This window comes from Colossoma macropomum, unplaced genomic scaffold (genome assembly GCF_904425465.1).
Source record: "Colossoma macropomum unplaced genomic scaffold, Colossoma_macropomum, whole genome shotgun sequence".
Taxonomy (NCBI): Eukaryota; Metazoa; Chordata; class Actinopteri; order Characiformes; family Serrasalmidae; genus Colossoma; species Colossoma macropomum.
Window position 1 is genome coordinate 30395558 of NW_023494785.1, and position 26489 is coordinate 30422046.

At 39.9% G+C, this 26489-nt stretch overlaps 1 protein-coding gene across 1 annotated transcript in view; it reads left to right on the forward strand.

Moving 5' to 3' along the window:
• Window positions 1-2115: 2115 nt before the first annotated feature.
• The window catches only part of sh3bp5b (SH3-domain binding protein 5b (BTK-associated)), a 29115-nt gene continuing 4741 nt past the window's right edge, over window positions 2116-26489 (forward strand). Inside the window, exons 1-7 of the mRNA XM_036590221.1 lie at window positions 2116-2513; window positions 4104-4166; window positions 7265-7393; window positions 21430-21594; window positions 22844-22974; window positions 23652-23694; window positions 25001-25220. Of these exons, the coding sequence (XP_036446114.1) occupies window positions 2430-2513; window positions 4104-4166; window positions 7265-7393; window positions 21430-21594; window positions 22844-22974; window positions 23652-23694; window positions 25001-25220 (835 nt within the window). The 5' untranslated portion in view covers window positions 2116-2429. The remainder of the gene's footprint in view (window positions 2514-4103; window positions 4167-7264; window positions 7394-21429; window positions 21595-22843; window positions 22975-23651; window positions 23695-25000; window positions 25221-26489) is intronic.

Consider the following 26489-nt stretch of genomic DNA (forward strand, 5'->3'; position numbering starts at 1 on the left):
ATTGGATACTGGGAATGAAAACAAAGCTCTGTGTGCGTGTGAGATTATGATATTTTGATTCGGGGTATGCCCACTGTGAGTATTTTTAGCTTGTGTGCCCTTTTTCAGCTGGAGCCGGTCCAATCAGGCTTCATCTCATGCTTGTTTTCGGTTATCTTGCTCATTCTTACCAGCATTGTCAGCAAAAGAGCTCAGCACATCCTGAAGTAAATATACAATACCCTAGTTGTATGAACATAAAACACATTCACCTTGTTACAAAGAATGTCATTCCTCAAATCCAGTGAAAGCAGTTTTAATTTCCACTATAATTTCAAAAATACATGGACACCCAAACATCGCATCCATATGTGGCAGTCAATGTCCAATCGAATTCTTCCACATCAAACTCAACAAACAGTTTCTTTATGGGCCTCGCTTGTGCTTAAGGGCACAGTCAAGCTGTAACAGGAAAGGGCCTTCCCCAAACTGTGCCATAAATTTGGAAGCACACAATTTTCTAGAATATTATTATATGCTGTAGCATAGATTTCCCTTTGCTAGAACTAAGGGGCGAAGCCCAAACTCTGAAAAACAGCCCAGGCCATTATTCCTCCTTATCCAAACCTTACAGTTGGTACTATGGATTCAGACAGGTAGAGTTCTCCTGGCATCTGTCAAACTCAGAGGGTCAGATGGTGATGCATGACCCATCACTCCAGAGAATGTGTTTTTGCTGCTTCAGAATCCAGTGGCAGTTTGTTTTACACCTTTACACCTTTGGGAGGAATTGAAAAGGCAACTGCGAGCCAGGCCTTATTGCCCAACATCAGCACCAAACCTCACTACTACTCTTGTGCACATGTGGAATTGAGCATGTTGAGCTTATGCCTCTGTATGGCTACTCATGGAAACCCAGTCTGTGAAAATTCCTGACGAACAGTTCTTGCAGTGACAGTGCTTCCAGAGGCGGACTGGACCTCAGTAGTGAGTGTTGCAACCACAGACAGACAATTTTTACCTGCTTTTTACACATTTCAGCCCTGTACACTTACAATAACTGGGGCAGCTCTAACAGGACGCACATTTTACAAATGGACTTCTTGGAAAGGTGGTATCCTATAACTGTACCATGCTGAGCTCCTCAGCATGATCCATTCTACTGCCAGTGTTGTCTGTGGAGATTGCTTGGCTGTATTGAGCCTGATATCAACTAACCCACTAATTAGAAGGTGTCCACATACTTTTGTGGAATATGTAGTGTGGAAAAAGTGTTCTGAGTGGCACATCCTCATATCTTGAAATACAGTGATACATGGGCTTTTCATTTCACTGGTATGGTGGAAATAATGACATTTCTGTGTAGCAGAATTCTGAAAAACCACATACTTGTTTACAACCTCTGGTCCACTGTCTTATTTTGCTGACCCGTGTTACAAGTGTCTCAGTAAGAATGCCTTTCATGTTGTTTATCTCTCAACACATCAAACTTCAAATCAGACTGGATTGTTAACGTCACTGAGTAATTAGATCAGAGATCATTTCACGTTTTGATAACTTACTGTAGTCTTAAAAGTGACCAATCTACTCGGTTTGCTCAGAAACAATGACAAAATTATTCCCAGAAATGTTTTCAAGTCGTCCCCCACGACATCACCCCCCACCTGGGAGACGCTGCTCTCATAATTCAATTAGGCTAATAATGAAGCTCAGTGTAACCGCTCAACCGATAGATGACGTGCAGAGGCTCTTAGAATTAACTGCAGAGGAAAAGTGCATCACTCAGTTTGTGACTGATTGCCGATGGACATTACTGTAAAGTATAAAACTCGTAGTCTTGCTGTTTGTGAGTGGGCTTTGTGTGACAGCAGAAGGGGGCGGGGGGAGGGGAGCAGCTCTCCACATTGCAGTTATTTTTTCCCCACCCATATTCCGACAAACCCCGCCTCTTGTGATGCGATTGGCAAGCTTATCCCTCGACATGCGCTCTGATTGGCTTGTAGTTCACACTAGCAGGCAGTCCGAACGGAGTTTAGTTAGATCGGAACTACAATCCAATCAGAGCGCAGGAGACAGGTATAATTAGCCAATCCCAGCGCAGGAGGCGGGGCTTGTCTGAATATGGGTGGTAAAAGATTCCTCACTCCAGTGAGGGTTCCAGTTGGACCGCTGCTCTCTGAGAAAGCCGACGGACTTTGATGCTGAGCTCAATGAAAGACACATTTATAGCCTTTTTAAGATAAAAATGCACTGATTTGTCGCGTTCGCGCCTAAATGCTTTATTTTCCCTCCGACTGAAAAGGCCAGAAAAGCCGTGGGTGGACAGGCTAGGCTATTAAACCCTCTCTGTATGTGTCTGACTGTCCAGACGCAGGAGAAGATAACCTACCTTTGTTTTGGTATTAGGCAAATCAGAAAGCCTATCAAACACACATTAAGGTATATTCAGCATGGATAGTATAGACAAGGACAACAGGTCGGATGAAGACTGTGAATCAGGCGAAGAGGAAGAAGAAGTGGACCCCAGGATTCAGGTAGGCTAAGCTTCTCCATTCGCTTTAGCCTGTTTTACGAGCCCGTGAAGGTTCTTTGTTGAACTTGAATACAGAGAATTTTAAATGGCCTGATTTAACAGTGCAAGAAACGGCATTTTCTAACAAATGACGTTTATACTAATGTATAAAACGGTCCTCAGATGAGTGGACGCCATGTGCAGAGTCATTTTAGTAGCTTTAAAGCAACGGGGTTGATTCCTTTAGTCTGAGAGGGTTAAACACCACCATCTGCACACGAGTCGCCTGACATTCACAGTGAGAATGAACGTTTTAGTTTAAGACTGAACCTTTTTCTGTTAAAATGAACATTTCACTGTCAGTGAATTAACATGTTACTGTCAGAATGAACATTTCAAGTTTATTCTGTAAATATCGTGACATTGTGTACCGTAAAAAGTATCATGATGTTTAATTTTGCCGTATCACCCAGCTGTACTCTAACCTATGAAGAAAAAATTGTGCCAAATTGAAAAGCAGTCACTACAGTGGACAAATGTGAAATCCATTGTGCACATGCCATTATTTTCCCATAGTGACATGCAGAATACGTGCCAAAATGAAAAACAAAACCTCTATCACATTGTTTTTATTTCTCTTTTCTAAAAAAAACAATAAATGTGGATTTGCATTTTAAAAATCTAATGCAGAATTTATGTCAGAACTGAATACAAATCACCTTGAAATGTAATGAAGGCACAACCTTGCTTTCCACCATGCAGTACTTTCAATTTGCTTCACTGAAATGCAATCATAACAGTGAAAACAGTTAAATACAGTGTACACACAGCTTTACTTTTCCATTGGTGACATGCAGAATACATGCCAAAATGAAAAGCAAAACCTCCTACTACGTTTCCATGTCGCTTGACATTTTGTGTGCTTCAAATGTATTTGCCTCTTGAAAATGCAACCAAAAAGGAAATGCAATGCACACAAGATTGTGTTTAAACAGTAACATGTGGAAAACGTTCCAAAAGTAAAAGATCCATTACATTACCCTGCACACTGGAAGGCAGATTGTATTCAATTCTGACCCAAGTTCAGCATTTCTTGTTTCAAATGCAAATGCACATGAATCGTTTTTCAGTAAAGAGGACAAGCACTGTGAAAACAATGTAATAGAGGTTTTGTTTTTCTTTTTGGGCTGTATTCTGCATGTCACTGTGGAACTGTAAAGTCATGTGTTCATTACATTTCCTCTTTTTCCACTGTAGTGATTGCTTTTCAATTTGGCACAAATTCTTCTCCATAGTAATGTACAGTTCTAAATTACATATATACAGTATGTACAGCTAAAATGTGAGCAGGGGATAGACAGGATATTATATACAACTGCAGTATGTTAAAGTCCATAAGTGCATCAGTAGAGAAGAGGGCCGTGGGAAAAGATTATGGTCTGCTATATACAGTAGGTATGTGATGTACATTGCAATATGTGCAATATGTCCACATGTTCAAGTTCATTGCATGTTCACCTGCTATGAACTGCCTTGTAGAGTTGTTAGCTTGTCTGTGTGTTGTTTTTATTCCTGCTTACCTTCGGAATTTTCTGTTTTTTGTTCAAACCAGGGTGAGCTTGAGAAATTGAATCAGTCTACAGATGACATCAACAGATGTGAAACAGAGCTGGAGGTAAGATAACACATTCAGACACACCACGACACAACACAGTTTCTCTCTTGGAATTCCATGTTTCCAGGAATTTTCTAACACTGAGCTTCACTTAAGCAATTCAAAACATTCAGGTCATTCAGCCTGAGTTTATGTAAGTTAACAGTCTTTGGATGCTGTAATATGCTGGCTAACTGTGTCACAAACCTGTAAAACATTTAGAGAGATACCTTCTGTACCTTGGGTAGACTTACGATTCTGACAAATACAAACTTAGGGAAGTAAGCTTAGTTTACATTATTTAAAGGGCCCATATCCTACATTTTTCACGTATTTAATTTTTCCCCTAGGGTCCACTAATAATCGTTAGTTATGACCATTTCCAACCTCTATTTACCCCTTAGAACTAAACAGACTGTTTTGTTACTGTTACTGCCTTTAAGACTGATATATGTAAATGAGCTCTGTTCTGTTTGGTTGCTCTGTATTGCGCCTCATTCACTATAACTTCAGAGTGAATGGGAGGGGCTAAACCGCTGTAGGCTGAATAGGTGGATAGATGTAAATGTGTTGGTTTCTGTGACATCACAAAAACAGTTAATTCAAAATGCAGATTGATTTTCATACACAGACTGTACAGACTGGGGGTGAACAGTTTTGAAACTATAACTATATAATATAAGCATTTACATGCTACATCAAGCTCTTTATTTCAAAAAATGGAGAAACATTCAGTTTTATAATATTGGCCCTTTTAAGGTTATGAATCAAGGTTTATGTACCAGCAATGTGATTTGCATGTTTTTTTGTAGAGCAGCCAGACAGAAATCATTTGACATGTTTAAAGACTCACAGGTCTGGGATCCTCTCTGTGTACCCGTTGCACTTTGTAAATAAGGTTAGACTTGCTGAAGACACACAAGCTCTTGTAACTACCTGCCCCAGATCTCGAGCTCTGTTTGGGCATGCTATAATGTAATACATTTTCTTGGCTCATCTACATCTGCAGTGTGGTCAGCTGGTCAGGAATAGAAGTAGAATCAGCAAATTGGTCCTCTTGTTTACTTCTTACTTCAGTCTGTTTTTAAAAAATAAGATAACATGCTTCCATTTTATTTGAATCTTGCTTTTCTCCAGATATGAGCAACAAGCATTGTAGATTCTTATAGCAGTTTTTTGTTTGTTGGTTTATTTATTAATTTTTTTTTTTTTTCTTGTTTTTCCTACCCATGCCTGCCTGCAGATCAGGCTTAAAATAGTGCAAAATAACAACCCAAAGCTGACATGAAGTTCTGGTCATTATTGTGCAGAGCAGTGAGAAAGTAAACAACTGATGCAACCTGAAGTAATTATTTAAACCCGTAAAACCCACAGTTGAGTTTGGATCAACCCACACCTCCCTACCTGGCACATCTGGGAGAAAACCGTGCAGGCCAATACTGTATCCTCTTTAGCTGTAAAGATATGAGGCTTCCCCTCAGAATGGACTTGCAGGTCCCAGGGTCTGAGTGTTGGTACAGTGTGGTGTTTGCTGTCGTGCAGATGCTGTAACCTGATTGTGTTTACAGCTCTGCTTGCTCTCTCCAGGCTCTCTTTGGTGTAAACATTCCTCTTGGTGCATGTATTGTGCCGTTATTACAGGCAGGAGCAAAACAACATGATGCTGAGTGGCAGGGCTATTATAGTTTTACAGTTTTCATTAGTTTTTATTTGTATTTAGCCTTTCATTTGGTTTTTGATTTCAGTTTAGTTTCAGTTGGTTTTAAGCGTGTGTTAAAAAAATTAGTTTTTATTTCATTTCAGTTTTAGGTTTAGTATTTAGTATTGTGATGAATGCTGTCATTTGAAAACACAAGTTTATGTCTCTTCTCACATTTAAGGACATAACTGAAGAACACAAGAACACATTTTTTAGAAACTTTCTTGTAACTTTTAGAATTCTTACTTCTATTGCTAAGTAAAGTGTTTTTAATGTACCTAGTGCAATCACTTGTGCACTCCTTTAGAATTCCCAAAGGAAATATTAAATAGCCTTTTTCCGGTATGCTAATTGCATTTGGCCTGTTAACGTCATTACAGATGAACAGAATTAATGGGCCTCTTTTATACAAAGTGAAAACAAGCAGTCCTTATTATTTCATAGAGAGCTGCTTTGAAACACATTACTTATCAAATGTGTGTGTATCTGTGTGTGTGTGTGTGTGTGTGTGTGTGTGTTTATATCCTTTACTAGCTGTCCTTCATTAAATATGATGTTTTTTCACTGGCTTAATCTAATTAACTGCTGTTACAGCCTGAACTGAATGCATGAACAGATGACATTGTTCTGGCATCCTAACTATTTCATTATTCCAAAAAAGTGGCAAGATAAATCATACTGTTTATATTATTGTGATATGAGTTTCCGCAATAAAAACAATGTCAAGTGCTTTGATGACCGAACAGATCAAGTTATCTCACATGCACAGCACCAAAGTAGTGTAGTTAGATTGGTGGGATGTAGCTTCAGAAGTAAAAGGAGTTCCCTTGCACTACACTTGAACTCCACTCTCCCACGTTGAGAGCAAGTAACTTCACCGTTTAGCTAATCAGCCTTTTATTAAACTTTCATGCACAGCTCAAAGCTACTCTATCCTAAACTACTGGTATTTGAAAATCAATTTGAGTATTTGAAGGACTTATACATACATTGTAAAAAATAAATGAATAAATAAATAAATAAATACTAAAAAGTCTGGCAGTAGGGGTGCCAGGCAAAGCCTGGTGTTTAGCAGTAAAATTGTTTTCATATTGATGATAAATCTATAAAATTATAGTCATGTATTGTTTTAGAAATACTGCCTTTTACTGTAATTCAATAGTTTCACTCGTTCAACTAGGTAATCTGACATACAGAATTTTACCATAATAATAAAACTAACATCTATTAAAATGATGCAAAGAATGCTGAGAAATAATGGTGATTGTTACCAATAGCAGTAATGAACTGCAGTGTATATAAATAGTTTATTTACATGCCTTTTTAAAAGTATTTTACAGCATTTTGAAAGTAAAAATACTTTTTTACAATATATATTTGTATCAGTTGTACATGTAATGTTTTTTGCTGTGGTTGCCAGGATGCGAGACAGAGGTTCCGCTCTGTGCTGGTGGAGGCCACAGTAAAGCTAGATGAGCTGGTGAAGAAGATTGGCAAAGCGGTGGAGGACTCAAAACCGTACTGGGAGGCACGGCGTGTGGCTCGGCAGGTGGGACTCTCATTCTCACTTCAACTCAAAACACAATGCTGCCAAACAATCCCCAGTCAGTACACAGTCATTCTTACACCTGCCAGTTACTGTTATCCCTCTCTGAGGAGCACTTAGCAATCTGCTTAGATGAGCTCAATCACTTAATAGCTTGTAATCTGTCGCTTGTGGATTTCTGTCATCATTGCTTACCTCTACAGCTCTCAGCTTTCTGTCAGGTTGCCATAGATCACGCTGTGTGGCTGCCAATTGCTTATGTTTGTTGAAAGTCAGACATTCACAGTTGGTGCTGGGCAGTATTGATGCAATTTTTCCACAATATTTTCACTATGCACTATGGGTCAGGTTCCCGGTCAAGGATTAAATCTATTAGACTACATGTCCAGATGTTTGTAGACGCCTGCATAATCTGGAGTTTTTCTGAAATTCTGAAAGTATCAATAGGACATTTTAACCCTCTGCTGCAGCTCCTCTGGGAAGGCTTTACACTAGATGTTGGAACATTGCTGTGAGGATTTGACTGCATTCAGCTACAAGAGTGTTAGTGAGGTCAGCTACTGATGTTAGATGATCAGTTCTGGATCACAAACTCCACTCCAACTCATGCCAAATTTATTGGGTGGAGCTCCATCACTTCAGAGAACACAGTTCCACTGCTCTACAGCCTAATGCTGGAGGACTTCATATCCCTCTATTTCAAGGCATTAGGCTTGGTGACCTTAGGCTCATGTGCAGCTGCTCCAGAGTGTCAAATTGGCAGTGCTCTATGCTAGCAGTGAGTTCTGTCATAACCGGAATACCAGTATGCCACAAATACACACAGATATCACAACATACAAACAGTGCAAACCACGCTAACATTAACCCGCTTAGCTGAGTGGGTAAAAAAAGCTGCAGTCTCTCGATCACCTCCCTCATCTAGTCTGTTGCATCTGTGGTAGTCCACTTTGTTTTAGATTCAGCGGGCATAAAGGAATGGCCAGTCTTTTGGGGTTAGCCCCAGCCTAACATGGACATTAGAGCGTTCTCCATACTTCCTTTCATACCGCCTGAGAAGCTACTTGACTCGGTCAGGTATGTCATACAGGATCAGTGTTAAGTGTGAAACAAGCCATGGACCAGCTGGTACTGATAGCTGTATGACTGTAATGTTTTCCATATACCAGCATCTGACAGTCTGAGACAGAAGTGTATGGGACTCACCTGTGATCCAAATGATCTGAGAAATTTGACAAAGTTGAATTTTACTTCTTATTGAAAATTCACATTCCACCTTAAATGATGCAGCAGCTGCATTAGAGTACCTGGACAGGTACCAAAATGTAACTGTTTCTCCATTTAAGGTGGAATGAATAATTTGAACAAGAAGCTGCTAAATAAAAAGCCAACTTCAGCTTTGTAGAAACAACATTTAGCACCGTTTTTGCCTGGCCTGTGGAGACAGGTTTTATGTTTAATTATTACGCACGATAAAAACGTTTCACATTTACTTGAGTAGTTAAAATGGTTCTTATTTAAAAGTGAAGGTACATCTCACAATAATAAGCCAATAAAAATAGGTTTACAAAAATGGTATGTATTGAAACCATCAAAAAATGTAATTATCGCATAGAGCAGTACTGGCCATACATCTTACTACTACTCTGTGCTAAAAGAATATCCTACAAACCTGATGTACAGTAGCTAATTTTGACTGGACTGTTTTCTTCTCATTATAAAAAAATTTGGCTTGCAGAGTGTCATAAACATGATACGGTGTTAAACAGTGGTGAAAGAGACACATGCAAGAGATCCAACTTCCTTCGAAAGTTCACTTTGGAAATTATATTTAGTACATTTTAACTGACAAATTGATGTTTTCCTCTTCCTCCTAATCTAGGTCAAGGTAGTTTATAGTGAAGGTCTCTATGGCTCCTTGGAGAGAATATTTTTTTGCTGGCCCAGTTATTTTACTGACAAAGCATCGACTTTTTTTTGGGCACTTCCTCAGTGGTGGAGAGGTGCAGGGTGCACAGAGAGGTTAATGTACTCCTCAGAGATGACCAATACACTTTTTAAAGGAGTATTATCCTCTGAATTGTTTAACTGCTTTATGTAGAAAGCTATAAAATTTCATTTTTATTGTTTTGCCTTTTACCATAGGGTGACACCCGAACCTTTGATCTGAGAGGCTGAAAAATATGTTTGTGTTTGTTTTCTGATGTCCGACACTTTATAGATTAAAGTAAATATATACATGCATGTCCAGAGAACACAGGAGACTGTGGTAAATAACAGTATACAGCAGCTGTGTGGTTGATTTCTGCTGCCTTGGAGTCACAAACCAGAGCTTGACAGACTAATGAGAAAAGCTTTTCATTGTACTACATTTACAAAACAGTCATTAGGTACAAGTTACTATTTTTTCAGTAGATATTTGTGAGGAGATTAGATATAAAATAATCCATAAGGAAAGAGAAAGTTGTTTTCTTTCTTGGCACTGAAAAATTAATAACTTGTATTCACTGGCTGTTTTGACTGGAAATGAAATAAATGACGGGTGGCCTCTGACTTTTGCACTGTACACTACGTTTGCAGAGGAAATTATGAGTTTTGAAGTTTCACACATTGAGTGATTGCTGTGTTGAAGATGTTGATATTTTTATTTTGCAATCAGCAGCGCTGACAGACCGAGTGTTTATAGATTAGACAGGGTTGCTAACGGTGATGTGATCAGATTGAAGAGTGGCTTCTTGTGTCCGGTAGATAATAAGCAGTTTGGCAGTCAGGGTGATTAACGGAGGGTCGATCGTGTCTTTGTGAAATGGCCGGGCTGCTTTTCAGAGACTGATCTTTTTTAATCATGTGAAAAACCCAAACACATTACTCATCACTCCAGACCGGCCCCTGATGTGCTCAGACCTCATGAAGTACTTCTGCTGGAAGAGAAAATAATAAAGCAGTGTTGATGACACCATCTCTCTTTTGCTGTTTCTCTCTCTCATTGTCTTTCTCTTTCTTTTTCTCTTTCTTTTTTATTTCTGTTTCTCACTCTCTGTTTCTCTCTCTCTCTCTCTCTCTCTCTCTCTCTCTCTCTTACTTTTTTATTTCATTTTCTCTCTCTCTCACTTGTCTTTCTGTCTCACTCTCTCTCATGCTCTCTCTCTTGCTGTTTGTCTCTTTCTTTTTCTCCTGGTTTCTCTCTCTCATTCTCCCTCTCGATCTTTCTCTTTCTCTCTATGTCTCCCTAATACTTTCTCTCTCCCTCTTTTTTCTTTCTTTCTCATCTGTCTATCAGTCCGTTTTTTTTTCTCTCATTTTCTCTCGTTTTCTCTCTCTCACTCTTTCTTTTTCTCTCTGTGTCTGTTGCACTCATCTTCTCTCTCCCTCTTTTGTCTCTCATCATTCCCCCCACCCCATTTAGCACATTTTTTTCTTAGATCTTTAACTGCATTGGGCTCTGCTGTGTCCTGCTTTCCACCTTTGTGAAAAATTGTTGCCACACTCTCTGCATCACAGCCTTCGCTGGATAGAATCTTAATCCTCTAATACAGCCGATTACACATCTTGATGCATGTTTCTGCTGCAGGCCTTCATTTCTACGAAATAAGATACTGTGTCACGCTTATTTGAAACCAGACAAAAACAGATTAGTTGTACTTCTGCCTCGAGGATTTTTTTTTCAGTTTCAACTTTGCTGCAATGCTATATTGACAAGAAGTGTTTGAGAGAGCATCATGAAGTTTAGAGATACATTACATTGACAATCACAAAGCTTGCTTTGATACATAAACTGCAAGTCAAGGATGTGAAGATGTTGCAAACATTTTATCATAGAGACACTGATCATATATTGACCCACAGTCTGAATGTGTTATTTTGTGCAGCACACAGGGAGCATTGTGAGGAAGCATGAGTAAATGTGTTGAGATGCATCGATACAGAAGTTCTAGGTATCGATAGATGTCCAATATTTCATGTACTTATCTGTTGATGCTGATGCCCAAACATGAACATTTGCATTATGTTGCAATAGGGACTAGATCTACTGATACCGTTCCAATATCATTGTGTATCTCTAATGCTCAGTGTTCTGATGAGACCAATCAGGCCCAGCTGAAGACATTTTAAAGAACTCTCATCATTCTTCATCACATTTTGGTTTTGCTGGCAGTGTGTAGCAGGTAGAAGATGTTCTAGTGCTTCTTGTTCAGAATAGAGCTGATGGCCAGAGCTGTGAGAATTAAAGAACATAATCACCATCATAGGATATGCTTTGTCTTGAAACTATGAATTTTCACAAATGTGAAGTTCTCCTGAGATGATATACTCTATGAAAGTCTGTGATTGCTTTCATCCTCCTGGTTGTCTGTGAATCATTCCACAGAGGGGCTGTTGAAGGCTGGTGAGCCTGTTTTAGCAGTTTTAATTAAGATATTGCACTTTCAGATGAAAGGATTTGCAGTGGCATTTTTAGATTAATTAAATATCATCATGGAATCGAGGGATCTCTCTTTCACTCTCACAACAGTTCTCTAGCCAGCCCTGTTGAGAATTTTGTTGAAGCCTGGAGTACTTTTTAGTAACCTTCCATAGTTTTATAATATACAACAATCTATCTGGAAAAGGGTCAGAGGGTTCTAAGATTGGCCAGTGGTTCTCAAACCAGAGTTGTTATCAGGGCCTCTAGATGGTTGGTCTTCTATGTGTTGGGAGCTAGGATAAAGTAAACTGTCTAGAGGACAGGTTGGGAACCACTGGCCTAGTCAGTTGGACCTTCCTAGGGAGACAGTAGGACTATAAGGAAATATAGCCCATGTGCTGCTTTTGGCATAAATCTTCACAAGATTATTGTTTTCTTGTAGTGTTTCTGTATAGAACTATTAGCAAATGGCAAAAAACTGCCTCGAGGATTTTTTTCAGTTTCAACTTTGCTGCAATGCTATATTGAAAAGAAGTGTTTAGAGAGCATCATGAAGTTTAGAGATACAGAATAACATAAAACATAACATGCGTTAGCAGCACGACTGTGGTGCATTCCATAAGCTTTGAGCACCACTTCTGGTGGTATAAGACCAGGAACAGAATAAGACCGTGTGAAAATAGAGAGTCAAACACAGTGGACAACAGTCACTGTCTTTATGTTGCAGTTGTGATGTAGCTTTCTATTTGCTGTAGGAAAAAGAAGAGGAACTGTTGATGGAATTAGTGGGTGGGTGATTGAGATCACTGGCCCACCCACAGATTTCTATGGTGGCGGAAGCAATGTGAAAACGTACAGCATGGAGAATATGTAAATACGTAGAAAGTGAATCTAACAGCAAAGATATTTGATGACTGCAGTATTGGTCCATTGTGAAGCCCCCTTTGACTCAGTCACAGTGTGTAGTTATAATAAGTAGGAGTTGTGCAGACTCTGCAGGCATGCTGAGTCGGGTCTGGTGGAGGCAGGAGTGGTGGAGGGGGGTAGTATGATGTGATGAGTTGTGGCAGAGGCCCTTTTCCACTCTTGGTTATGGATGTTAATCACTACTCCGCAGTCAGACTGACAGACTGCATTCTGCCAATTCCGTGAGTGTAATGGGCTCTGCTGGGGGACAGGCTGAGGTCACCATACCTGGGTTTGCGTGCGTACTGTATACAGTACAACCCTTCATTTTTTCAATTTCCAGGCAAAATTGTCATTAAGTGCAAGCTATTCATTTCTCAGAAGATATTTCTGAGGAGGTTAGACGGATCTACTTGCATGAGGGAGGGGAACGATGAAGAGAAATAAGTGAAAAACCAGGAGTTTCCAAAACTCCAATAGACAGTGTAGATCACCAAAACTGTCACCATCAGATAAACAGCACATAAAGCTGCCATATTCAAGAGAGAGGAGAAAATCAAGCTCCACTCTTGTTTTCACTCTCAAGATTTTCATATTATATTTAGTTTTCATATTATATTTATATTTAGCCTTAAAATGTTAATGTTTCTTGCGTTTTTATCTTTTGCTCAAAAATGAACAACTTCATGGCCATTTTAACTAGAAATTAAGTAGAAATGAAGGGAGGTCTCAGACCTCTGCACAGTACTGCACTTTTTTACTGCATTTTTCAACACAGCGCTCAAAAAACAAACTGCATGATGTATTTGTCCTCAGACTTTGTTGCTTGGAAAGTCCCTGTTGCTGGAGAAATTCAAATCTCATGGGATCTTTTAAAATCTTTTTTTAAGTTGGCATATTCAACATTTTGACAAACTAAAAAATGACCCTTCTTTCCAGTATGATTCAATTTAGAAGAAAGAATTGATCATCTACAGCTCTGATGTCAGTGCCTACAGCCATTTTGAGCTTGCCTGTTTTGTCCCCCTGTTATCTCCCCTCTCCGTCTTCTCTGGCCTTCCTTGACCTCCCTTTTCTGACTGATTAGTTTTTGTCTCTCTATCTGTTCATTGCGTGAGTTATGGCTGGCTCTGTTGACCAGAGTAGAGTGAGTGTGAAGTCGAAGGGGAAGGGCAATGTCATAGCAGTTTGCTGAAAACCACAGCTTTTCTCAAGTCTCAAGGGGGAAGAATCAGGCTGTTGTTTGTGTCCTCTTTTTGTGTGTGTTGCTCTGCTGGACTCAGTTATGTAACTGTAACTGCTGCTGATGCAGCCAGGCAACCTCATCATGTTTAACAGTGACCCAGTGGGGTTTGAACCAAAGCATGACGCCAGATTTTACGCAATCTGCTTATGACTCATATATTTCCCTCTTTTTCTGCTCAGCTGTTGGACTTTTGGGGGTTGATTTAGCCAAGTTCTGCATTAAAAGGGATTTTCTGTGGAGAATCTCAATTTACACTACAATTTAGTTCAGGGATGCACTTAATATGTTACATAATTTCTCATTTTCCCTCATAGGTGTACTTATAGGTGACTCGCTAATTCTGGTGCAGTTCTCCCTATTTGCAAATCAGGGGGTGTGAAGGCTCACAGTGGATATGAAATTATCACACGTTTTCATACAAAAGGCCACATGACCAAGCACATCAACAGGACCAGAGGACACCACACAACTCTCTACCACACAACTCTTGTCAATGCCTGACTTGCTAGTATGATGCATAGTGACAGGGAAGAAAGGAAGGCTCTGCTGTTCCTCCCTCCTGATGTGAGTGCATGGTGAATGACACAGCTGGGTTTCAAACCTTAATGCCAGCTGAAAAGGGCACAGTGCTTTAATTGGCTAATCTCTGGGTAGCAAATGTGTTTTTTTTTTTCTCCCCACTTCTTCCCCACCCCCACTCTGCATGCTTGTACACTGACAGCTGAATTTTAGTTAATGTACAGTGGAGGTTTGTGATGCACACCGACCTGCCACTGTATCTACATTCAGTGTTCATTTCATCAGCTCCACTAATCATACAGGTGCACTTTGTGTTTCTTCAGTTACAGACTGTAGTCCATCTGTTTCTCTGCGTACTTTGTTAGCCCCCCTTTTACCCTGTTCTTCAATGATCAGGACCCCAGTAGGACCACCACAGAGCAGGTATTATTTGTGGGGTGGATCGTTCTCAGCACTACAGTGACTCTGTCGTGGTCATGTTGCACTACTACAACCGATAATTTAATTTTCATTTAATTTAATTTAATTTAATTTAATTCAACTTTTTTAGCTCATGCACTTGCTGAGCATTTGCATTTTTTTTCAAACTCGCTCAAATGGATAGCATAGTGAATAACACTGCTACGCCCATGCTTGGAAGTAGTACTGTACATGCCATGGACATAAAATGCAATGTTCAGTAAAGCTGTTGGATATTATGATTATGATATGAGAAGTGCTGGATTATTATTAAAATACTGTGTCTCTGACTGGGTTTGGCACAAGTACAGACTTCAGTTCTTTAAAAATCTCTTTATGATGATGCAGATTTATTGTAACAGTGGGCACTTATTGCTTTTTTACTGCATTTTATTCTGTAGTTTATGCTTTTTATGCGTGTTTGATACATTTTTACAGGCTAGTAGTTCAGCACTTTTTAGTATGGTGGTTTTGTAACTGTTAATTTAGATGAATGGTTCAGTTAATCGTTGCCTATGTGGGAGAGCATGGTTCAAGCTTTGCGCAAGGAAGCACTTCCTGCACTTCAAAGTCTACACTCCCACCAGCAGCTCTGTAGTTTAATTGTATTTTGTGCATATATGGTCACAAAATAATGGCACCATCAAAATTCCAGATTGTAAGTGATTTTTAATTCATAGCATTCATCTTATTGCTAGGTTTCCCTCTCATAAGTGGCTGTGGAAGTCTACTAAATAATGTGAAATATTTACACATAATGATGTATATGTTTACAGTAATTATGTCTGATCAGCTGTGTCATGGCTATGTAGAAGAAATAAAGGATATATGTTTATCCTTTTTTATGATTACTGCATTTCTATGAATTATTAATGGCAGTTTATTAATTATTAAGGAATTTATTAAGCATTTTCGGTATTCAGAACAAGGTTATCGTCATTGGTTATCCTGTTGGCCCAGAAATGTCATATTCTTTTTATTAAAAATGTTCAGTATAAAGCAAAATGTTAAACATTTATTCCTGTATATCTCATCTGTTCATAAAACCATTACAGGGTTTCTGTCTTTGTATTTTCAGTGAGTTGTCAGCTGCTAACTTTTATTTGACTAGCAAAGAGTGGTTAGAATATTGCAAGTAACTTCTGTCGTGACAGTTGATTTTTATTTTTTTATAGCTACTCACCTTTGCAGAATAGGGCTCTTCTATGCGTGTGCTTTAGTGAACTCTGTGCTGCGTGTGAATATAGACTCGGTGCTCTGGAGTGCGAGAGGCAGGAGTCCTCTGAGAGATGAACTTTGAGATGAGACAGACATTACAAATGACCTCACGAGGGAGACTGCTGAGGAGCATGCAGAGGAGATGTAGGCCGATAGACAAACGTAAACCACTTTAAATGGGTCACACTGTGTTCTAAACGTCCCAAAAGATATGTCATTGTGAGGAACTTTGCAGGCCAAATGCACCAACACCCTTGTTTTGTCAGTATTTAATAAAATTCAAAGTCAGTACTCTGACTGACTTAAGCGAGGAATGTGCTGATTCAGCCCGAATCAACTTATAAACAACAAGGTCCATCAGCTCTCTGGGTCAGCTGGCTTTCAGGCACTCTGGGCCCAATAAAGTTAATGATACACTATTGTAAGTCATGAAAAGGGCTTATTTTCAACTGGAGTTGGGCCAAAAGTAGACAATTAAAAATTGTCACTTTTTGAGACGTGATTTGCTTTATACTCGGGCTGTCAGTGCAGAAATTACATTTGAATTTCACCCTTGGTAGTTTTTTAAGTTTAAATACCTAATAGGTGCAAAGAATATATACATAGCTGTTAACGCCAGATGCCATGCCAATGTTCAAGCAGTCCCAAAAGCTTAACCGTGTTAAACAAGTAATTCTCAACCCGAAGCTTAGCCAGCAGCCGAACTAGCAGCCAACTAGTTCACTTAAAGTATCTGAGTACTTTTTGGGGGCTCTGTAACCCTTGGCTTGGAACATGCACAGTATGGCCAAAAGTATGTGGATACCTGACCATCACATCTATACTTTTCTGAAAAGGCTTTCCACAAGAGTGTGTCTGACGGAATTTGCGCCCATTCAGTCAAAAGAGCATTTGTGAGGTCCAGCACTGATGTTCGACGAGAAGGCCTGGCTCACAGTCGATGTTCCGGTTAATCCCAAAGTTGTTCAGTGGGGTTGAAAGCAGGGCTCTGTGTAGGCAACTGGAGTTCCTCCACACCCAACTTCCCAAACTATGTCTTTATGAACCTCACTTTGTGCACAGTGACACAGTCATGCCGAACTAAAGTTGAAAGCATATAATCGTCTAAAACATCTTTGTATGCTGTAGCATTGACATTGCCTCTCACTGGTGCTAAGAGGCCGAGCCCAAACACTGAAAAACAGCCCCAGATCATTATCCCTCCTCCACCAAACTGTACTGTTGGCACTATGCGTTCCGATAGACAGCATTCTCCTGGCATGCGTTAATCCCAGATTCATTCATCTAACTGCCAGATACATGCCAGAAACATGATTCAGAACTACAGAGAACACATCTTCACTGCTCTGGAGTCTAATGGCAGCATGTTTTACACCACTTCAGCTTGCGCTTGGCATCGTGCTTAGTGATCTTACTTCTAGACGCAGTTTGGAACTGAGTAGTGAGTGACGCGACAGAGGACAGGCGATTTTAGGCGCTGCGCACTTCAGCACTTGTCAGCATTGCTCTGTGAGCTTGCATGATCTATTGCTTCATGTTCGAGCTGCTGTTGCTGGTGGAAAAGGTGTGGCTAAAACACCTGAACTCAATAATTAGGACGCGTGTACTCATACTTTTGGTAATATTGTGTATTAAAAGTTTCTTCATTCAAATGTGCGTTTTTAAATTGGACCTTCAACAGATCATCACATTTCAGATTTTATTGCGACAGTCCTACTTTAAACAGCTTTGAATGTGGTGGTTTATCAGGACATTTGCTGCACAGTCATACAAGTTCTTTTTTTTGATCTCCTCTGAGTAAAAATGAGTAGTTGATGTCCTTTGATTATTCTTCACAAGGAAAAATAAAAAACCTTCCTGACATTCGATGAGCGCTGCGTTCTTGTGTTCATGAGCACAGTGAGCTTTGACCATGCCTCTTTTTGATTTATGCATTCATGTTGGACTGAAATTAAAGCATAAAAAGCTGGTACGTGGTCAGACTGTGACTGCTGCAGAAGCATCAGAGCTAGAATATATAATATTCATATGTTGCGTTCTACCATCAGTGCCCTGGAGTGCTGAAAATTATTCAGTGCTTGCTTTGATTAGTTATCACTAATTGATAACTGTGGAATAACTGAGTGTAGTTATCACATCTTCAACTGTTTGCTGTCTCTTAACCTTCCATACTTGCGTCTCGGAAAGCATGTTCACGTCTCATCATCTTTGAAGTGTAGCACACTGTCAGCTGCCTGCGCCAATGCGCTGTCAACACATCTACTTTGTATGAACTAAATATAGCAAAAGCAGATCAGAGAGAGAGCAGGAGCGCTAGATGTATTGAAATGTCATAGAGAGATTAGCTTTAATGGACTGATGGAGAAGAGAGATGGAAAAGCATCTCATTTGGGTTGCTTTCATAATCTGCTCGTTAAGGATTCCTTAGGCTGTGGTAATTTCAAATCTCAGCTGAACTTCCATCTGGTATATTTGTGCTGTCCATCAATCCAAAATAGATACAACAAAATCGAATAAAAAAGTAAGCAAATTAGCTTATTTCTAACATTATACTCTCTTATATGAAAGAAAGAAAGATGTCTAACTCAAAATTCCATCAGGGCAGAGTAGAGCCTTATGTTTTAACGAGAAATTCTTATCTGTTTAGAAGGAAACTCGGAAAGACTGCTGCAGCTGTCTAAAGGCTACTGCACATCCTGGAAGAGAAGCGCTGCGCCAGGCAAAGGATAGCACTGTGTGCAGCAACTCCAGCCTTTCTGAAGCACCCGCAGATCATCACTGATTCCCCACCAAATTTCACAGTGGGTGCGTGACACTGTGGCTTGTAGGCCTCTCCAGGTCTCTGTCTAATCAGTAGACGACTATGTATTGGGCAAAGCTGAAAACTGGACTCATCAGAGAAGATGACCTTACTCCAGTCTTCTACAATCCAATCCTTATGGTCTTTTGCAAACCTCAGCCTGGCTTATTTGCTTCTCATTGATGAAGGCGTTTTTCTAGCTTTGCATGACTTCAGCCCTGCCCTGAGCCTGTTTTGAAGTGTTCTCGCTGTGCACTTCACCCCAGCTGCTGTTTGCTATTTTTTTGGAGGTCATTTTATGTCATCCTACAGTTGTTCAAGTGAGTTAGTGGTCATCCCCATCAGTGGAAAGTAGTTTTCACCCTCTGCCACTCTGTAGCTTTATTGTCCCCAGTGTCTGCTGCTTGACCTTGTTCTTATGAACCACAGTCTTTGAAATTTTAAGGATGGAAGCAACCTGGCGCTCACTGTATCCCTCTGCCAGTAAAGCCGGAATTGAACCCTTCTTTTCCTCCCTTAGAACTTTTCACAGTCAAAAGAGTTGTCAAATATAAAATTCAGTTAGTTATAAAACTATAAAATATATATTATGTTCTGTGATTTGGAGAATGATCACGTCCAAGTTCTGTGAAAGTCTTTCATCTGTTACAACTGTAGAGTTTCTGCCTCATTTGATTGGAACCTGTAGATGTGGATAGTTTTGTGTTGAGGTTCTGGGGAAGTTCTTTTGCAGAAGTAGTTTTGGATGAGGAACAAAACGAATTGACCACAGCATCACTAGCTCACTGTTTCAGGAAGAAATGGACTAGCCTGCTGTTTTTATTGACATGGAAAGCTTCTCCACATCAGTGTCAGTATCAGTGCTGCATGTGATGATCATCCAATTCATTAGTCATAGTATATCTACCTCCTTTGTGCGATGTTAAAGCTGTTTTTTTTCACACAGTTTTCCTCTTAGCCTAGATGTATTCAGATCAGTCAAGACATGTTTGGTGTGTGGAGTTTCTTCAGTTTGGCACTAGACATTCAAGGCTAACAAGTAATGGAAGCTTATTTGTTGGCATTGTGTAAATAGTATGCTGGAATCCAACTGCAGTTGACGAATCATTTCAGATAGACTTGCTTAAACCTTTGCCATCACAGTGACACACTGTTATCTATAAAAATAGACAAGATATGCTTCAAGATGGCTCATAATACTGTTGTAGGTATGCAACACATTTTTTATAGATAATATTTTGTCATACAGTGCTGGAAACCACTTAAGCAAGTCTATGTGAGATCACTTAACTCAGCATGGTTTGAGGCAAACTGTGATGATTTAGGCAGGCAGTTTTCATAATGCTAACAGATTCTAAACTTCTGTAACAGCTTTAATGCAGAACTAAAGAAGCAGACTTCAGAGAACATGTCATGGCTAATCAGCTCTACTTTTGTGTAATTTTGGCAGAATCTCTGTAAGCAAACATGTAGACCAAACTATATAATTGCCAATATGGTGAAACTGGGATTTTAACAGAATGTCATCCCCTCATAATCCAACCTTCCCAAAATGACTCCTGCAATTAATCATTTTGCTATCATCCTAATACTAAAGAAGAAAAAAGCCTACAGTTCTTCATGAGCACTTCTAGTCTTTGTATTGTTTCTATCCTCACTAAAACTTCAAAAGAAGCAGACGAACTAAGTCTTCTCTATATATAACTTCTTCAAAAAGAAGGATAAGCATACAGAAAGAGGCTGAGTGTGACATACCAGAGATCTGATAGCTGTATGATAGAACCTCATGCTTGAGTAGAATATTTCAAAGGAGAAAAATCTCTACACTGCCATTGGTGAGTTTATGCAAATCTCCAAAACTTGTCTAGTACCCAAAGAATGAGTTGGCTTAGCCTGAAAGAGTCTTCTGCAGACATTTGCTGTCTGTAGCAGTGACGGGCAGATTAGGGCAGGAAAAGCATAAAAATAGGAAGAGATTATGCTAGTAAGGCTTTAATATGCCTGCGCAGGAAGAGCTTTGCAGTTGAAGTCCACGTCAGTTCTCAAAGTCCACAGTTCTGTAGCTGCAGCCTTTTTCTCCTGTTTAACCATTTATTCAGAGTGGGCCATTAGTATTAAATGCTAACCAGTCAGAAAGGCTTTGTTTTAGCCTGCTGAAGTGGTGTTTAATTCTGTTTTACACTGTTGTACTGGAATGCTTGAGGTGCTAGCACCCAGTTGAAATGTAGTACAGATGCCATATAGGTCTGTTATAAAGGCAGTGTCATCCAGTGGTTGTGTTTTGGTGAAGAGTAGATGGAGTAAAGCTAACAGAAATATGGGATGAGAGGAATTGGGCAGCTGGTCCCACAGCAGGGCTTCCCCACACCTCCTGCCTGGCAGAGCCCGATTCATATGTGACTGAGTGGGAGTCTGGCTGCATATGCTGGCATCTACTGTTGCTGATGGTGCCTGGCTGATGGAAATGCTCTCTATTTGCTCTCCAGGCTCAGCTAGAAGCTCAGAGGGCCACACAGGACTTCCAGAGGGCCACTGAGGTGCTGCGAGCAGCCAAGGAGACCATAGCCCTGGCTGAGCAGAGGCTGCTGGAGGACGACAAGCGGCAGTTTGATTCGGCCTGGCAAGAGATGCTCAACCATGCGACCCAGAGGGTGAGTGATGTGGAGCTTTGCCTCCAGAGTTTGTTTTTGTTATAAATGTACTACTCAAAAAATTCTAGCTAACATTAGTTGGAGTAGTTAGCCTAGTTAGTGACACAGCCACACTACCTTTCACTTCTCGGCCACATTCTTTGAGAACACGTCCTAGATAACACGCTCACATTAAAGGACTTGTTTCAGAGTAACGAAGTGTCATTTAATGTACACACTTGCAAATATGAACAAACTTGGCACGTTTTACAACGCTGTCTTGCCACATTTGTATTTTCTTTGTCTTCCTGTGTTGAAATATCACAAATTCAAGGACTGGCACCTCTAATGGTTAATTAAGTGCCCTATTCAGGGTGTGGAAATGCATCTGAATGTGCACAATTTATTTTATATTTATTATAATGAAAACTAGTAGTACAAACTTGCTCATTAACTGTAATAAAAATATAAAAATTACAGTTTCAAAACCACAAAAAAAATAAATCAAAAACTATAGTTTCCACTACAAAACTAAAGCAAAGTAGAATCACTGAGGAAAAAAAAATGTTTTAGTTTTTTTATTGTTGGAAAGATAGTTTAGAAGTGTGTTTCTGTGTTTGCTGTTTTTTAAAGAAAGCTGAAGCTGAGCTGAGTCTACTGTTGTGCCAATGTTATTCTGCTGTTATCAGATGCCCACTATCATAGCATTCATCATAATACTAAAAACAGAAACTGAAACTAAATGAAAAAGCTACAACTATTTCAGAAAATAAAAACAAAACTAAAACTATCAATGCACCCTAAAAACTAACTGAAACTAAACCAAAATCAAAAATTTCAAATATATACATTTCAATACTATAATAACCATGGAGGCAACAAAGGCTATTGTAATGCTAATAGTGCCCCTTGTGGAGGATATTCAGCCTGCTAAACTGAGTGAGTGAGTCACAAGCCAGGTCCATTATGTGCTTTGCATATAAAAAAGCAAAGATTTTCTGATCTTACTACTATCTATGTAAATAGCTCCCCAAATCACATTTGTGCATTCAGTGTATTTTAAGTAATTCTGAACTGTATCATAATCGTACCAACATCAAATCACAACGTGGTGCAATTTGAGATTTCACAATGCACCAGTTTCCCAAAGTATCATGATCTATTTGAATCACTGTGAGGTCAAAGATTTACACCCCTAATAGCCATGAGCTTTTTAATTTCAAATAAAGTGGCATTTAAATTCACTGCTGTCTATTTGCTGTGTTTGAAGGTGATGGAGGCAGAGCAGACGAAGACCCGTAGTGAGATGCTGCATAAGGAGACGGCAGCCAGATACAACGCAGCCATGAGCCGCATGAAGCAGCTGGAGAAGAAACTCAAACGCACCATCAGCAAGTCCAAGTGAGTGTTCAAAAACGCACGGCGTGCTTAAATATTTATATTCTTATAGCACTTAGCCAACACAGTACGTCTTTGATGCTGACAGTGCCTTCATCTGATACGACACAATTGGTTTCCCACACTGGAGCTGTGGAGTTGATTGAACTCCCGCGCATCTCCGCCTCTGGCAGAGCTCGCTTCCTCCCACAGAGTGAAGAGGATTGTGCTTTAGGAGAGTTTCTACGCAACATCTGACTGTGTACCAACCACTCATGTACATGGCTTCTGTTGGTCTTTTGCTTGCAGTGCTTTGTTGTCCGCTTGGAGTCTTTTTTCTGGGCTCACACAAGCAACAGGCAAGCACACAATGAGGAGTATAATGTCTCCTCACCCATAACATTCTTCATAGTCTGAGTGTGAATGGGGTGCATGTGCAGATCTCCTGTGCTTTGACTGTAGCTCTGCGCCGCAGGCGAGGGAAAGAAGGGTAAATCCTCCAGCCTACATACACCAAAGCTGGCAGGGAACAGCAGTTGCCATGGCAATGTGTACAGTTCTATTCATAGATACTGTATTCTCTCTCTCTCTCTCTCTCTCTCTCTCTCTCTCTCTCTCTCTCTCTCTCTCTCTCTCTCTCTCTCTCTCTCTCTCTCTCTCTCTCTCTCTCTCTCTCTCTCTCTCTCTCTCCCCCTTCTCAGGCCCTATTTTGAATTGAAGGCAAAATACTACTTACAGCTTGAGGTAACATGTTTCATTTTTTTGTTTGTCTGTTATAGCTAACTATTTAGATTGACTTGAAATGGTTCAAAGTATTTGTCTGATATTAACATTGAGGAATTCAGTGAAGTTGGATGTAAAAAAAAAAGGATAGAAACATAAAACCCTGCTTAAAAATGCTGATTAGACCTGTCTAGTTGAGTTGTCTGGGTGTGGTTTAATATTCTAATGAGCATTGTTTGACACCCCATAGTCTAAGACTTCCAGTCTTCTATGCCACTGAGGCAGAACTAAACAGTGTGGGTGAGCAGAAATTAGTGAAATGGGCTCCTCATATGCAAGTCATGTTATCCCCTGTGTCCACAGCTCACTAAATATGTTCAGAGTCTTAAAGAAAATAAGGTTCTGATTCACATTTACCGTTGGATGTGCGTCCAGGGAATGCTGGCATGGCCGGTTGGACGGTTGGATTGAAAAAACATACCAGACTGGCTGGATGAACAATTGAACGAACAAACTAAGAGACAAAGGGCAGAGAGACAGACAGATGGGCTAACTTGATGTCTCAGTTATGCTTCCTAGGTTATCTTTTGTGTCGTTTTTAGCTTCTGCTCTGCAGGTTCTCTGATATGAACACAGAGAAATTGTGGGAAGCACATACTTTTGTTAAAGTATGTGGGTCTGGGAAACATCAGCCTTGAGATTTATAATGCCCAGTTTAAATCGAAAGGAGAGAATTTTGGCAAAATAAATTGCCTGTTTCCTGGACACTAGAATATTAGTCATAGAGCAGAATTTGTATTTGAATATTGTATATATGAACACAAGAATAACCTATTTGGAAAGAAAGCACAGTTTAAGTTCCCTGGTGCTTTAAATGTAGGCCTTACCAGCACCGACTCAAGAAGTTGTATGCTTGAGGTGTCTAGAGTCTTAAGGTCTCTTTTATCTGACAAGAGAAAATTGCTGCCATCCAAAAAAAAAAAACAAGAACCTCCAAAATGGTAACTGTACAGGAGAAGGAAGAAACCCTCTTAACTTTTAATAGAAGTCAAAGTAATGAGTAATTCTGGACCATTTCTATTGGCCTATTCATCATGAGATTTTGACACAGAACACAGCTAGTGTGTTCAGATGTGGAAAATGTAGAAAAATACACACTGAACAAATTATACTTTCCATATGTCTCCCTACATTTTTAAATAGTTCTTGGCTTGGGTGTACAGTTCAAGTAAAATCTTTTTGGCTTCAAAGAATGCTTTCATGATTTTCATGATTGTCTTCAATGTGCTCCCTCTCTGTCTCTCTCACTAAATCTCCATCTTTATAGCAACTGAAAAAGAATGTGGATGACCTGCAGGCTAAGCTGACGCAAGCTAAAGGGGAGTACAAAACAGCTCTAAAAAACCTTGAGATGATCTCAGACGAGATCCATGAGCGCCGGCGCACCTCCGCCATTGGTCCGCGGGAGAGAGGGGTGGGGGCCGAGGGTGACGGGGTCACTGGAGATGACCTCACCAGCTTCAAAATAGAGTCTGATGGGATATCTAGTGAGTACGCACTAATCAGTGAATGTACCATGTTATATTACTGTCGTGAAATGCCACGATATGTTTATTTTTCAGTGTGTTTTCTCTGAAATGTCCACATATGCATGTAATATGTAGGTTGGATCACTAATGATTGATATTCAAAATAATTGCTGTTCAGATGTGTCATGAAATCACACATATACATATGCATGTCTGTCTCTCTTTCTCTCTCTCTCTCTCATATACATACATACATACATACATACATATATATATATATATATATATGTGTGTGTGTATGTATGTGTGTGTGTGTGTGTGTGTGTGTGTGTGTGTGTGTGTTGTTATGGCACACAGGTCTATGTTGATTTGTTTGTCTACTTAGTGGGGACAGTTAAGTGTTTGTCATTTCGGACCGCTTGTGAGGAGTTGAGGGTATTAAGTGAGCCAGTGGCACATAATACATTTAAGCTAAGTTGCAAGGTGAGTTGAAAAGTGGTTACTAGTTCTTGCTACTACAAGGAGCTACATTGTTTTCATGTACGGCATTCACTGCTCATTAGCTTTGCTATGAAAGCCTTATTGTATTTCTCTGGTGTCCTACAACAGTGGAGTAAATAAAGTGCCAAATTTCTCTAAATGAACTAGTGAAAGATGGACAGCACACATTTCTGTCCTGTTATTTAGGCAAGGGTTTGGTCCAACAGGGCAAGAGAAACAAGCCACTGAAGCACAGAATATGTGTGCACAGCAGTATCTTTGCCAAGAGGATATGTGTGTCTCTGCTACCAGAGTTGCAGATACAGTGCCATTGCCATTGGCTGGACAGTGAGATGTTCATAGTAATGTCCATCAGACTGATGTAAAAGCATTTTCATCTAGCCAGTAAAGACATTAATAGTAATACTGTCCACTGGAATAACAGTGGGCAGCTGTCAACTGTTGCTGGGACAGCAAGTTAACATTGTTACATTTTCCTGATGTCTGAAATTTGGCTTTGCGAGGGATTTTGTTTAATCTTTTACTTTTTATTATAGAGGTATTTCTACTGCAGTGCAGTATAGAGTACATATGAAGTGGTAAAGGCTGTGGTGTCAGCAGGCCAAAGACAGATAAGAGCCTGTGGCATGCAGTGTTTATGAACCCAGTGTCATTTAGTGTGCAGTCACAAGGCCTGTCTTTTATTTGTATTGTGGATTAACCAGAGTGTGGGCCTTACTGTAATAAGACCTTGTTTGGATGGATAGACAGGCACAAACATGGCAACAATTGCAGTTATATTTGTTA